Below are 14,414 nucleotides of genomic sequence, written 5' to 3' on the forward strand. Positions count from 1 at the left end.
CTGGTGTAGACAAAACTGCTTTTGTGCATATTTTTAGTGCATGGTTTGTGTGTAAATGCTGGTTTGTTTCATTTTTTGATTTAGAATCATCTGGATGTGAATGCTTCTTTAACACTACTTGAAAGCAACAGCAAAGAAACAGGATTTACATCACCATCCCAAGACTTGCATTCTTCAGTGCCTAATAGACCATTTCCTCTCCTAGCCCCTTCCTCAAACATCCAGAAAACAGTGGAGCTTATTCCTGTTGTAAAGAAAACGAGTTACTCAAATGGATTTCCTTTGCTTAGGCTCAAATCAAGTTATTTCAAACCAGCACTTTTACATCCGATAGAAATGTCATCAGCTTTTGCCAGACCACCCCCAGTACCACGAGCAGCTTGGAGTTCCTCAGACTCCTCATGGAAACATCAGTCATCCTACACAGCAACAAAGAGTAAGGCAGAAGATTTCAGTAGGGGTAGATACGACCCTGAGATCCCAAGGCAAATGCACGAGGAGGAGAGGAGATGGGCAGCACCAGTGCACAGGGGACCTCCCAAACTCCTGAGCCTGGGTCGGTGTGAAGGGCAGCAGGAAGTGCCAGCTGGGCCACAGATTCCTGCAGATGTGGATGTGTGCAGAGCACCTGCCACGCGGAACCTGGCTGGTATTCCACTGCTGCACTTGCAGCTTGACCCAGGACCCAGAGTTCCACCAGCTGTAAAGCAGCCAGTCACTACAACTTTAATACCTGTTAAACCTGTAACAAAGGATGCTGATTCCAGAAAGACACTGCAGGATGCAGGAATATCACTACTTCAGGTGAATTTACGTCAAAAAAAGAAGGTACTGGATTTTAATAATATCATTTTCTAAGTTGTAGTGTTTTTTTCATTTCATGATTTCTTACTCATGACAAATAAGTGTGTGTTTCCAGAGTATGGAATTTGGAAGTGTTCAGCAGACTTACCAGGAGGGATCTAGACCTAGGGGTACCAGTTTCTTTGCATATCAATATGAGACAGGCTGCAAGCTTGAAAGTGTTTTTAATGGTGTTACATTGATTCCACATTCCACAGTTCATCACCATTCAGCCCATTAGTGACTATTCTTCGCCCATCAGAATGCAAAGGATTTACTCTCTAAAATACTGAATAATATAAAAGTAGTTCTGGTTTTTTCAAAAATGATACTATTTATAGAAATAAAACGCAGTGACAAATCCTCTTCTATAGTGCAAAAATGGGATGCTAAAAGGCTTGGTAAAAAACCCTTATCTTATGAATGCTGAGAACGTGGTGTTTTGACACATGTTTCTGGTAGATGGTTATAAGCTTGCACATTCTGGTTGAGAAGAGTGGAAATGCTTGTCCTTGAAAGGAGACCCTTGAAAGGTGCTTCTTCAGTCCTTGTCTACAGTGCACACTTTATACCTTCATTCTGAGCTACGTACGTAAGAAATGCAAAATATTAGTGAAATATGTTCTGTGGAGAAAATTCTAGTTTACTTTCAGAAAATAGATCACAGTTAGATATCAGCAGAGGTTCTGGTCTGATGCTGTGAATATTACATTTCCATTTTCTTTAAAAATTGCTGCAGGGGTTATATTTGTATAACTGACATCCAACTGGACCTGCACTTTTCATCCAGTCTGACTGGGACTCCCCTTTCGGTTTCTTCTGTCTTCTTTCTCTCTCTGAACCCTTTTAGGCACCAAGACTCATCCCATTTCAAGATCTCATAGCATTTGAGCAATGCCACCAGCATCCTTCGGTGCCCAGTACTTCCTTTGAGCAAGATCTAACTGAACCTATACAGCTACTGAAAACCAACATGGAACCATTTGAGCTGAGAGGTGTGCAGAACAGGAAAAGGCAAGCCCAACTTTCAAAGTGGGAACTTCATTTTGAAAGACTAACAAGACTAACTGCTAACCCGTACCTTCTAACTTTGAGATCAGAGGGGTGGGATTTAATTCTGTCAGCACAGTAAAATAGCAAATGTTAGTAAAAACAGAGCAGAAGTATATCAGTAAGGCGTGAAGGGGTTTTTGCTGTCAGCAGACTGCTATCAGTGTCTTAAAATCTGAAGTTACCTGACTGCTACACGCTGTTTATGAAATGCTTTGTGGTTTACACATGATGAATCTTAATAGGCTGCTGTCTGTGCTGCGTGTTGGCACTGTTAGTAATCTTCAGGAAGGAAAGGGTTGTGTTCTTTCATTGTAGTTCAATACATAGGCTACTTTTTAATATAGACAGGGATTAATTAGCAAAATTGCTGCTGAAGCAGTATTTTCTTTGTTAGGTATGTTTTTCATTATTTATGAAATTTGTTTTATTTGTTGTTAATTGTTTAAGCTGCTTACACATTCTGTTTTCACAGAATGTTGATAGAATGTTGTAGAAGAGAACACTTTCTTCTGATCATGGTTCTTTTAACTGGCATTGGGGAACACAGACTCAAGATGAGTTTTTCACTGTTAAGGTGAAAACTTGTTGCACAAGTAATTGCAGACGGAGTTTAGAATACATGTTTTGATATTATCTGAGGAAATGCTAGAAGCTACAGTTACTGTCTTATAATCTACTTATCTTGTATTTCAGAAGAATTGCAACTTTTTGAGTAAAATAGGTAATTAGAAATTTTCAGTTCATTTCTTTGAGACTCCTTACAGGCATTTTGTGTAGTAGTTATTAATTATACACAAACCATAGATGTGGAATGTTATGTGTTTATGATATTTAGTGTAAGTAGCTTATTAAACAATTAACTGATTTTAGTGTGCATGTTACTATTTTTATGAGTTTGTACAACAATTTTGTGTAGATTCCAGGTAGGCAAAAACAGTGCTTTGAACTGATCTGTATGCAACAGTTATGTTTCTCTTTTCCATCTTTATTTCAGTGTATGTCCTTTCAGTGCACATCTTATTCTTTATCTGTAATTAATATGTTGACAGAAAAAAGAGGCGTAATAAGAAGCAGCTGCAGGATAAGGAAGAGAAGAAGAAACCAAGTGTGTCCTTCTGCCCAGAGGACACCATCATCAGTATTAGTGACACAGCAGTGCTTTCTGAATCAGAGACTGGGGTATGCAGTAATGTTTTTTTCTTTGCCTTCTTCCATACAAGTATTAATAGAAAAGAAAGAAGTGGAAAATTATAAACCAAATTAATAATGTGCTTCCCTTCCAGGCTCCAGCCTAGAAACAATATACATATTTTTAATTCATATACTTGCATTTTCTGTAAACAGGAGATTTAGTTTTATAAGGTGTTTGAAGATTACTGTTGTTTTTCTTGAAATATGACCTTGTCTGTTTTGATAAGTCATAAGTCTGTATGTACATTTATAGTAAAAACATACAGAAATGTTTTTTTTAAAAAATATCATATTTAGCCCAGTAGCAATGCTGGGACAAATGAACCAAGCATTAACTCTTTCCATATGAGGCGAGATGGATGGCAGTATAAGAGAAAGGATGGGGAGCGTGAGACCTCAGTTCTGTCTCAGCCCAGGAACTGAGAAAAGAAAACCTTCATCAGGGTGGGGTTTGATTTATGCACTTGTAGTTTTCATTTGCCAAGGCCTTTTTGATACCTTTTGGGGGTTATCCTTGCAACTACCAGATGTGAAGCTAGAACACTGCCAGATGTGAAGCTGGATCCCTCCCCAGAGCAGCAGGCTCTGTTCCTGGTTCCTGACACAGCTTCTGTGAGATGTCACTGCGGCGCAGCAGCTGAGACCCTCACCAGACCAGGAGTGTTAATTGCAGTACAGCACAGAGAGCACATACTCAAGGAGCAATAAGGAATTTGTGTTACTGCAGATCACCCCAAGGGCCATGGGAGATTGTCCCAGAGCCAGTAATTCCACTAAGTTGTAATGGATCAGAAAAATTAAAAAAGGGAGTAAGAAAAGTAAATGACAATTTTTTTTTTTTGTTTCCCAAATCATTACTCATACAAGGTGTATTGGATAGTTAACAGCATTGAGAAATCCTTTAATCTGCATTGGAACTGTTTCTAAAGAAGGTTCTTTTTTTCCTTATGTTAGGATCACGAAACAAAATTGGCATCTTACCCTGAAGGTGGTTTTTTCATTTCAATGGGCAAGTACAAGTCTTTTCCGTGCTTTGAATGCTTGTTAAAAAAATCAAGGAACATAAGTTTGTTAGATTTCAAAGGAGAACTCTGTAGTCAGCAAGATGTTAAAAACTAGGATCATACAGTCTGTGGGCAATGCAGCTCAGTGACTTGTGGTTGCTTTCCCCAGACCTTTCAGGATGGACAACAGATACTTGGACTTTTTAAGGGATAGTCAGTGTTTAGGGGATTGATGTGGAGAGACATGCAGGCAAATTTAAAATCTTATGTCAATTACCTGAAAACTCAGCCTAGTTCTCTTGGAAACTGTAGAAGTATTTTAATTTTTAAAAAAAATGAGTTTTAGTCTTGTATTTATGTTTAAAAGTAGTGGAGTTACTGGAATAATGACTGCATGTTGAGTGAATTTCAGTAACTATGGCTCACAGTAACTATGGTTATGGTAACTATTAATTTTCAGTAATTGTGGTTCATGGTAATTTTTGTTCATGTGCTTAATCAGAATAATGCTGTAAACAATTCTTTTAAATACTATAGTGATTTCTTTATTTTTAAAAGATATTCCAATTTTATTTGCCTGCATATTCTCATTACTTAAAATTTAAGGCTCTTTTAAAAGAAACTCCATATGTACAATGTTTATAGCTTACCAAATTAAGACTATGCTGTGGAAAGATTTGCTTCTTCTAGTATGTTAATTAAGCACAATATTCAGTCCTATCACAGGACAAAATGCAATCCATTCTCTAAATAATGGCTTGCAAAGCTCTGTGGAAACATCAATAAAAAAATAAAGGTATACATATCATAAATATTCTCCCCCTTTTGGAATGTGAAGCAGACTTTTACTGTACAGCATACTAAAATATTGAATTTAAAAATCACATACCTAAACTGAACCTTGATTTTGATTCAGTGTAACATTGTAAGTCTCAGTACAGTTGCATAATGACATACATTAGGTAGCATGAGCTTTTCTTGGAATCATTCATGAGATAAGCTTAGAGATAAGTTAAAAATACCTGTCAGAAATGCATAGAAAAAACTGTTGGAGCCTTCAGTGCTGAGTTACTGTCATTGCTTTGTATTATTTGTACACACCCATTTTGTATTATCACCTTTCAGACACAGTGGGAGAAGCAATTTCTACTTCAGCAGATCTACATTACTTGGCTTCTGTAGGGAAAAAACCAGCAGAAACTCGGGATGCAAGTACAAATACTCACCCACGTAAGTGGTACCTGTGTGACCCACAGAAACCAACTGCTTCTGGTGTTGCTTCTTGTCAGTTGTGATATTTGGTCAGTTCTGAAAATGTGGTAAGATTGTGAAAGGAAAAACAGTTTTTTGTGCTCTAACTTTCTGTTTCATAATTAAACCAGAAGATATTGGAATACAAATTAGAAAATATTAATTAAAATAATAGCAAATAAAATTATTACTGATGCAATGACGTAAATCTCCACATGCTTTCTGTAAATCAGTTCTGCTTTGACTTCTTCTGAAAGCTTCTTTTAACTTGACTTTAATGTTTTATGTCTGAATGAAATGGTTTCCCTTCCTCACCCCCTGCCCTGACTGTTCTTTGATTGTGAGTTAGCCAATCAGGAATGGACACTTGGATAATGCCATCAGCATCTTTCCTTAAATTCATTAATTTTCTTCTTGTTTTTTGTTTGTTTGTTTGTTTTACAATCAAGTGCTTGAGTCATATCAGGATCTTGGAATCAGTGGTGGAAATGAAGTTACTGAGGTTCAAACAAAGGAGCCAGTCCCATCTGTTCCTGTGTCAGGTGTGGCTCCAGCCTTTCTCTACTTCATTTATTGTTTGGGAAGTCTATAAAAATACAGCGATTTTAACATGGGTTTTGTACATGAGGTAGCTTAGTGCAGAGTGTAGATAACATACTAATTTGTCTGATTTCTTGGAACCCAATATGAAATAATTATAATACCATTTATGAAAAGTTTGGCTGGAATTTTTCATGGAGCATGGCCTTGGTACTCCTCTGTGAGATTATTTTCTGGATTTTAGCTTGATTTTTGTGCTGAGACTAAAGAAGATTTATTTTGGCTTGGGTTTTTCCCCCCCCATTTTAAAAATCCTTAATAAATTGCAGTACCTAAGTATTTTCCCTATGGTACCAAGTGAGCATAGTAATTTTCCCATTATTTTAAAATTCAATAGTGTTTTTCCATTTGAAGATAATTTTGCCACATCACATTACTTATTTGCAGATAGTTTTATTAGAGGTCTTTCTAGCTGAGTATTATAATTTCTTTGGATCAAGTCAAGATGCAGAAATTTTTTTTTACTTTGGATGGACTTGGAAATTTGTAGCAATCTTTTCTTATCATCTTCAGAATTAAAAGTTGTTTCCAAATACTTAGTCTGAAGTTTTGTGGCTTTTACTATAAATGTAAAATTGACTATTATGATTTTCTCATAGAATCATCTAATGCCCCTGCAATGCTACCACCAGACATGTCTTTAAATCTGGGATTCCCCGCTGAAGTGGATGAGAAACCCTTGCCATCCCTTCTGTCAGATGCACCTGATTTGGTTAGTGATCCAATGTACATATGGTTAAAATGCATTTTAAATATACTGATTGTCTTAAATAATTTGGGCTCTTTGTCTCCAAAACAACAATCATTTCGGCTCAGAGTGACAAACACAGGAAATGGTTAACAATGCACTGTGAACAATTTATGCCAAACACATTCCTTCTAATTGTTTGTAATCTTGTTGCTGTTCAGCATGAGCATGAATTTATCAGTGTGATTGACATCGAAGGCAGTGACATCCTTGACAATTTGCCCATGATACCTGAGTCTGCAGAAGAGAGAGGTGCTGCACAGCAAAGTGGGGAGTTTGGAATTGCATCTACTGCAAAGCTTAACCACACAGCACCTTCTGTTACTAATGCAATTCCACCTGAGGCTCTTCAAAAACAAGGTAAACCATTTGGGGTTTAAATCCAAAATAAGCAATGCACTTTCATTATAATACTCCTGTGGAAAATCTGCAGCCTTTCCCACACTAACTTTGCTTTTTTTAGTCTTAAACATCAACCTTTATACATTTGACTACTTTTGGGGTGACTCCTTTCTCCTAAAGCCTACTATTAGGTACTAATTAGGTGCCTAATTACTTGCAGTATTTAGATACTTGCAGTTTATTCACTGGTATTGGTGCATTCTTTTTTCTTATTTCAAGACAATCATCAGAAAAATGTGTCAAGCCAAGTGCAAAAGAAAGATAAGAAGTCAGATTCTGCTACAGATAGTGTGACTTGGAAGATGGTACATGAAGATGGCAGAACTCTTCCTTCTTCAGGGCTTCCATCCAGAGTAATTGGCAAAGAGTACTTTTCTACAAAGCAACAGGAAATGGATATGCAATTACAGACACTACAGAACATAATGGAAAACATGGAGCAGACTTTGAGAAATACCAAAGTAGTGAGTTCTGAGTGTTACCTGTTCTGCTACCTGTCATTTTTTAAACAGATTGTTTTGTGAATTTTTAAGCTAAAGACAAAAGTTATATTTTGGAACAATGTGTTCTCAAATCTGCTTAGTATCTGTTGAGAGAGATGGAGAATAATACACAATTCTTTCACATTTAGTGCTGGGTCTGTGGGCTGACATTACTTTCAATGTCAGAATGGCCAGGTTTAAACATCAGGAAACTTTTGACTTCTGAAATATTTTATTTGCCATAGTTTTTAGGTAAGATATATTGGAAAACTTAATCTACTTTAAAAATAAAAATGATGTGATCAGTAGGGGTACAACTGTTCACACAAATAATAGAGTTTATATGTATTTTTCTCAAAGTAAGGGTCCAAAAGATTGAACTTCTCAGACGGAAATCAACCTGCTTGAGCTACTTTGATTGCTGAACTATTTTTGTTTGTTTTGAATCAGGAAACTGCATTAAAATGTTTTTAAGATTCTGAGGAAAAAAGTTTATTTAAAGTAGACTTTGTATGAGTATTTGTGGTGAAAGTCTCAGAAATACCTTGAAGAAAGTATCATTACTTAGTTTTTGGGTTTCATTTACAGTTAGTGAAACAAATAGAAGATTTTTTAACGGCAGCTGATTCTGACCTTGGTGCTCGTCCTTCATCCTCTGAAGCAGCTGAAGTCATTGATGGTGGTATGTGTTCAGTTAACAGAAGGATAATATATTTACAGTTGGATATTAAACTTGACTGACTTTTAGTTACTATTGAGGTTTAATGCAATCCTGAAACGTGTTATTGAAATATAAACCAAAATTAACAGAGAGACAAATAAAATGGAAGGTGGCAAATCTGAGTATTATGGGTATTGCTTCAATAAAAAGTATTTGAAAATATCTGTAAATGCTGATATTTTCCAAAACCATAGTATAGGACTTTTAAAAAGATTTATTTCTATTGGATCATGAAATCAAAACATGATGCTTATAAGTGCTTTGCTCACTGATGTAAAAGGATATGAAATTTGTCCCCAGGATTTTTTTTTGTGTATAAAGAAAGGTTTTTTTCTTGCATCTTTGGTGGCTATTCAGTTGTAATAGCTATATTTTACTACAAGCTTACATCAGCTTAACTGTCTACTGGAGCAGACCTATTGAATGATTTATTGTTTATGTAATAAATGACTGTGTAGTACCTATTTAATTTTAGCTACTGTGCTGTGACAAGGACATAGGCTAATCTACTTATGGAGTTAACACAAAGCCAAGTGGTAGCACCAAATCGTGGTTATATCTGTGTTCACATGTAAAACAATGTTTGAGATGTCCCTGGGCCTCACATAGAGCAGCTCCTGGTTCGGTGCCTCTGTTGGTGTGTGCAGGGCTGGCACTCACACAGCTCTGCCCTGCCCTGCCGTGGGCAGGCACAGCTCACCCCACCTCAGGGTGCTGCTGTACGTGGCACAGATGAGCTAAGGATGCCAGTGACAAATGCACATGAGTGATAGTTTTTGCATTGTGAGGGTTTTCCACTGGTCAAGACTGATTATTATTTTTTTCACAGGGTCAGAACGTTATTTGGCAGGCATGATCTTTGAAGATGTTGTAAGTGACCAGAAGGAGGGCTCCAACTTGGAACATCCCACACCCAGTGTGAAAGCACACACCCCTGCCTCTGCAGCCTCAGCTTCTAACTTACCCACTGGCATGAAGTCATCTTCTGGTATAATTTTTATTACGTATTTTTTCCTTTTAGACCTTTTAAAAATGAGTAAATCTTTTCTTCCTTTTGTGATACTTTTTCATTGCTATTGTACAGAATGTTACATAATGCCAGTGAGCTCAATGAAGTCCATCTTTGTAGATTGCATTATTTAGAGTGGCTTCACTGGTGTGCACTGATAAGGAGTTTTTGTTACATGACAGAACAGTATCACTAAGCTTTGAAAACAGTTCAGCAGTGAATCCTGCTTGCACTCAAATTCACTGTTAGTGAAAGAAAATAACTTGGGGTCTGTTCATGAAACCCATCACTATTTTGATTTGTACTTACTTAAGTGAATGGAGCTTGGTGTCACAGAACACTCAAAGCTTCCTCCAAAAGCTGTCTTTATCATCCCTGTCTTCCTCCTGTATCTGGAGACGTGAGATATCAGTTAAATAAAGACAAAAATCAATTGGATTATTTCGCTACCAAGTAACTGCTGTCCGTGTCCTAACTACTTTATGAGGTCTTGTTTCTTTTTGCAAACTGAGAGCAAATTAATATTTGCAATTACAGATTGCAGTAGCATTGAAAGGGGGAGGAAAAATCAATCTGTTCCTTGAGTTTAAAAATGTAGTGTCTGATTTTGTCTGCATATTGCCTGCATGGCTTGCAGTCAAGCTTCCAGAAATGATACACACTTTGTAAACATAGCAAGCATTTGATAGCCACATTTGCAGCAATCTGTCTTAAAAGGTGTCAGAACGTGGTTCCTGTATCTCCATACAGCATAAGGGAGTCCCACCCAAGTGGTATCACACCCAGATAAGTTTTGAAAATAGTAGTGCAGTTTTTTCTGTAAGTCAGAACTTGTTACTTGCAAGCTTAGAAAACTATAGATGATACTGAGTTACAACTGTAATTTTTTGAGATGTAGAGTTTAGTTTAGGAGGGGAAGCAGTGCTGTTCCTTCCAAGACATCCATACTGCTCTTCAGCTGCATCTCCTGAATTCCAAGCTCTTTCTGAGTTCCTGTTTTTAATATAGTTAATGTAATGAATCAGAGCACGTAATTTCCGGTTAGTTGGTCATGGCAGAAAACTGACAACAGTGATATCAAATCCTAGCAAAACTACCCACATCAACAGGGAGCTGTTAATTCATGTTCCCTGGAGACTCTGTGCTAACCTGACAATCAGCTACATGTTCTCTTGCAGGCCAGTAAGCCTGTGTATAATATGAAATTATTTTTATTATTAACGTATTCAGGTTGATATATTTTTGTATTTTATCCCACAGGCTGTTTAACATATGTATGATTAGTCTGTGCACAATTGCAAGGATTTTGTTAACAAGAATTGTTTCTGTTTCAGGCTGTCACGTGTGCAGAGATTTACATGATAGGTATGTATTTTGTGATTGGTTTTGTTGAAAATCAGTTTACCAAAAAAGGACTGTCAGAGTGAAATTGTCACTTCTAAAAAATAAGGCATTAATTTTCAGACTGAATGAAAGCCTTCCTGTTAATTAGTTTCAGATATTTTTTTCTGACTTTGGTTGTGCCTGTTAGATTTACTTTATGCAAATGCTGCAGAAGCATTCAAAGTTCTTTACTAGTTACAAATAACAGAGCTGTTCACGTAGGTGTTGCTGTTGTCTGTATTTATTTCTTCTCTTTGCAAACCACTTTTGCAACAAAGTGCCTGCACCTGCTGCTAGTAGTGTCTACCAGGGCCAACTGTCACCAGAAAGTTCTAGAAAAAGTGTTACCCTATGAAAAGTGTAAAGCAATGGACTGAAGATCTCAAAACTGGAATGAGCCTGTTCATTAAAATAAAATGGTCTGATGTACATATTTTTTACTGTTAGCTGCTGTTACTCTTCTGGATCCAACTGTGCAGTAGAAAACACTTGGCTTTTCTTTCTTCATGATCATTGTGCTCCATTACCCACCTTTATTGTTTTGCTTGAAATGTAACAGCAAACTGAATGGTTTATCTTATTGTTCAAGTAATTGAAGTGGAACTCTTTGTTTCAGAGCAGTAACTAGGGAGTGATTACTTAAGCTGGAAGTCAGTTGTGAGGCAATAAACCTAAGCAGGCAGTGATTTTTACCCAAAGGAGTAACTTGAAGGAACATGCAGTCACAAACAATGAGATTTGTTTTTTTACTGGGAGCAACTGATTAAAAGAGGAAAGAAATGGGCAGATTTTAGGTAAAACTATCCTCTCACTCACCCTGATTCTTTCTCGGAAGGTCATTCAGAACTGGTAGTATCCCATAACCTTTCAGTGTGGGCAGCAGTACAAACTTGTGGGTGCTCCTGCCTGCCAGGCTCAGCCACTCCTGGGCCAGCCATGCCCACACCCCCCAGTGGAGCTCCGACATTTCAGCTCTGGAGGAAATGGGGCCATACTTGGGGATGGTTTGTTCAGGACCCCTTTTGCTGCAGCACCACTGATCTTGGTCAGGCCTCACTCCTCCTGTCCATTCAAAGTTGGCATGATGACAGCAAAGCCAAGGCACCTTTTCAAGATTGTGCATCTACACACATTGTCCAGGTATTGTTTTCGTGCACTGACACAGTAGAGATGTGGGGAAAGAAAATCCAGTCCTGATAGCGAAAACCACTTTGAAATAAATAACTGCTAAGAAGCTTTTTGTCTTATTTAGCAGCAAAGGTATTTATTGACAAAGTTGGAGGCAAGCCAGTTCATACTGGGCAAAAACATGCCTAACTTATTTGTGTAAAATGAGCCATTTATAGTGTTAAGTTCATAGTTAATACTTTCGAATTTCAGTATTAATGACTAGGCAGAATCTTGGGTGGAGCTTTCCTTTTGGCTTCGAATTTGGGTAGTGGTCTCTTGACTTCATCCCTCAGGTGGTCTTGAAGCATCCTCATCACTGCTGGACTTAGGCCTTTTCTTTGTTCAATGACAAAGACCTGTCAAACTTGTAAAACCTTGGCTCTAACTACAAAATCTTGGATCTTTACCACTTCATCCTATTGAAGTGTCTAGTTTAGTTTAATGTATGGCTTCTAATCCATGGTACACTGGTTTCTGTAATTGCTAGACCAGAACAAAGCGACTCCAGCACTTCATGCTGTTCATGAGTTAAGCAGCCTTGCTAAGCAAACAATATTTTGCAAAGCAGAATTAGAAATTTCACAAAACTAGGGGTTTTTTGGTCTCTCTTCTCTTTCAAGTCCACAGGCTTTATGTAAAATAACCTGAATGTTCTCATTTTAAGCATGAAAGGAAAAGGATTTTAGCTTGTTCTTACAGGCCTGTTCTACATTAAATTAGTAACATCTTTTTTTCCCCTACATAAGTTCAAGCTCTTTAGAAGATCCCCTGCAAGTTACTGGTCCGAGTGGTGCTACTGACGTCGCTAATGATCCTTTAGTACACAGTGACGTGTCTCTGTTAGAGCTAGGCTTTACAAAAATACACGCCAAGAAAATCTCTAGGTAATACCATGGCTGGTTTTTATTGTGTGTTTGTTAAATCATTTTAACCCTAGTTATTCTTCTCATAGCTCAGACCTGTACACAGTGGAAATAAGTATGTGATTTGAGTTGATGTTGATGGGACTAGTATTAGAACTGTTTAGTAGCCACAAATTTACTGGCTTGTGAAATGTCCTAATTGTTTCCCATTCTATTTCTGTTTCTATTTTTTTTTTAAATTCTTTCTCTTTTTGGTCTTTCTTCTACCAGGTGTAGGCTGGAGCAGGAATCTCTGTATACAGGAGATTCAGTTCAGCTGATGGACTGGGGCCTTCTAAAACAGTTCTCAAAGACAAAATAGGAATTTCGTGTCAGTGGCACAGCAGGTGCAGAAGCTTCCAGCCCCAGACTCCAGCTTGTTATGCTTCCCTTCCTGCCGGAGGTTTCTGCACCTCCTGGCTGTCAGTTACAAAGTCAGCTGTGTTCTGTCCTGAGGGAGGTCAAAGCAACAGCTTTTCCTACTCCTGTTTGTGGTATCAATTGCTGACAAGGCAAAAAGATCCTGGTTCTGGTTGCCAGTCTGTTGCATTGGTGCCACAGATCACACCTGTTTAAGCTCTGGTCCTATTACCTGAATGGAGTTGACAACTAGAAGAAAAAATTTAGGAAACGTCTTGGAAACTACTTGTGTGGCAGGATGTTATAAAGTAAAATTTTGCAGAAGAAATTTTCCCCTCTTGTTCATTACTTATGCTCCCAGCTGAGTCAGAATTTTAAAGGGTTTGCAGTGTTGTTATTACATCATGTGTGGTTGCCATTGCTTGCAGTTTACAGGATGTACTAGATGATTTCTTGCTCACATCTGCTCTCAGGGTTCACGGTTCTGCTGCCGGACTTTCTCAAAAAACAGAAGAGGAGAGGAAGGAGATTCAAACATGGATGAAAAGAAAACAAAAGGAAAGAATGAGAGAATATATGAAGAAACTGGAAGAACAAAGACAGAAAGAGCATAACCCATTCAATCTAAGAAAGAATGTGGTAAGGATAATGGGAATTTGAAGAGTGACTGTTATGTATTATACAAGTGTTGATTATTCAGATTAGATAATGTAAAGGCTGACAGTGATTTTTTTCATTGTTTTAATGTTGTGGTTTTGTATGTATTATTTTACTTACTGGAACTGATGGATTTGAATCACCAAACACTCCTCTCGCAGAACTTTTTTAACTTTAGATTTATTTAGTAAAGACAAGTTTATGGCCTGATAAATCTCTTCTGATCTGCACTGTGCTGGAAATAACTGGGGGGGAAAAGGTACAAAAGCTGTTCAGAAGTAATTTCCCAATCAGTAATAACTCTGAAAGTGTGCACTTGTCATCTTGATACCTTCAGGACCAGAAAGGGCCCTGGAGAATCAGGGGAAGCTCTGGGGTTACAGGAGATGAGACCCAGTAACAGCAAATACATCCCTGTACTTCTTACTTGTTAGCTGAACTCAGGGGATGGTGTAAATGCTTTGAGGAAGAAACTCTACTTGTTTTTACTCCCAAGTAGCAAACACGTAACATGCACAAGTTTCCTGTTACTGAAGAATTCGACTGCATTCAACAGATCCCATCTATGTGAAATACATCATTTCCCCTGGTTTAAAAATGCCTTTCAGAATGGAATTGGGCTGCTATTTTGTACACAC

At 37.7% G+C, this 14,414-nt stretch overlaps 1 protein-coding gene across 3 annotated transcripts in view; it reads left to right on the forward strand.

The window, feature by feature from the left end:
• LOC139685109 (ciliogenesis and planar polarity effector 1-like) overlaps nt 1-14,414 on the forward strand; it is a 58,845-nt gene that overhangs the window by 39,678 nt on the left and 4,753 nt on the right. For 2 of the 3 annotated variants that reach the window (XM_071581724.1, XM_071581726.1), the window contains 13 exons: nt 85-828; nt 1,694-1,875; nt 2,946-3,075; nt 4,042-4,096; nt 5,217-5,321; nt 5,792-5,884; nt 6,542-6,654; nt 6,852-7,050; nt 7,312-7,556; nt 8,163-8,256; nt 9,125-9,283; nt 10,639-10,669; nt 13,593-13,758. In XM_071581724.1, the coding sequence (XP_071437825.1) occupies nt 85-828; nt 1,694-1,875; nt 2,946-3,075; nt 4,042-4,096; nt 5,217-5,321; nt 5,792-5,884; nt 6,542-6,654; nt 6,852-7,050; nt 7,312-7,556; nt 8,163-8,256; nt 9,125-9,283; nt 10,639-10,669; nt 13,593-13,758 (2,316 nt within the window). The remainder of the gene's footprint in view (nt 1-84; nt 829-1,693; nt 1,876-2,945; nt 3,076-4,041; nt 4,097-5,216; nt 5,322-5,791; nt 5,885-6,541; nt 6,655-6,851; nt 7,051-7,311; nt 7,557-8,162; nt 8,257-9,124; nt 9,284-10,638; nt 10,670-13,592; nt 13,759-14,414) is intronic. The other variant, XM_071581725.1, reaches the window with a different exon arrangement.

The sequence above is a fragment of the Pithys albifrons genome, chromosome Z (assembly GCF_047495875.1).
Source record: "Pithys albifrons albifrons isolate INPA30051 chromosome Z, PitAlb_v1, whole genome shotgun sequence".
In the NCBI taxonomy this organism is placed as follows: Eukaryota; Metazoa; Chordata; class Aves; order Passeriformes; family Thamnophilidae; genus Pithys; species Pithys albifrons.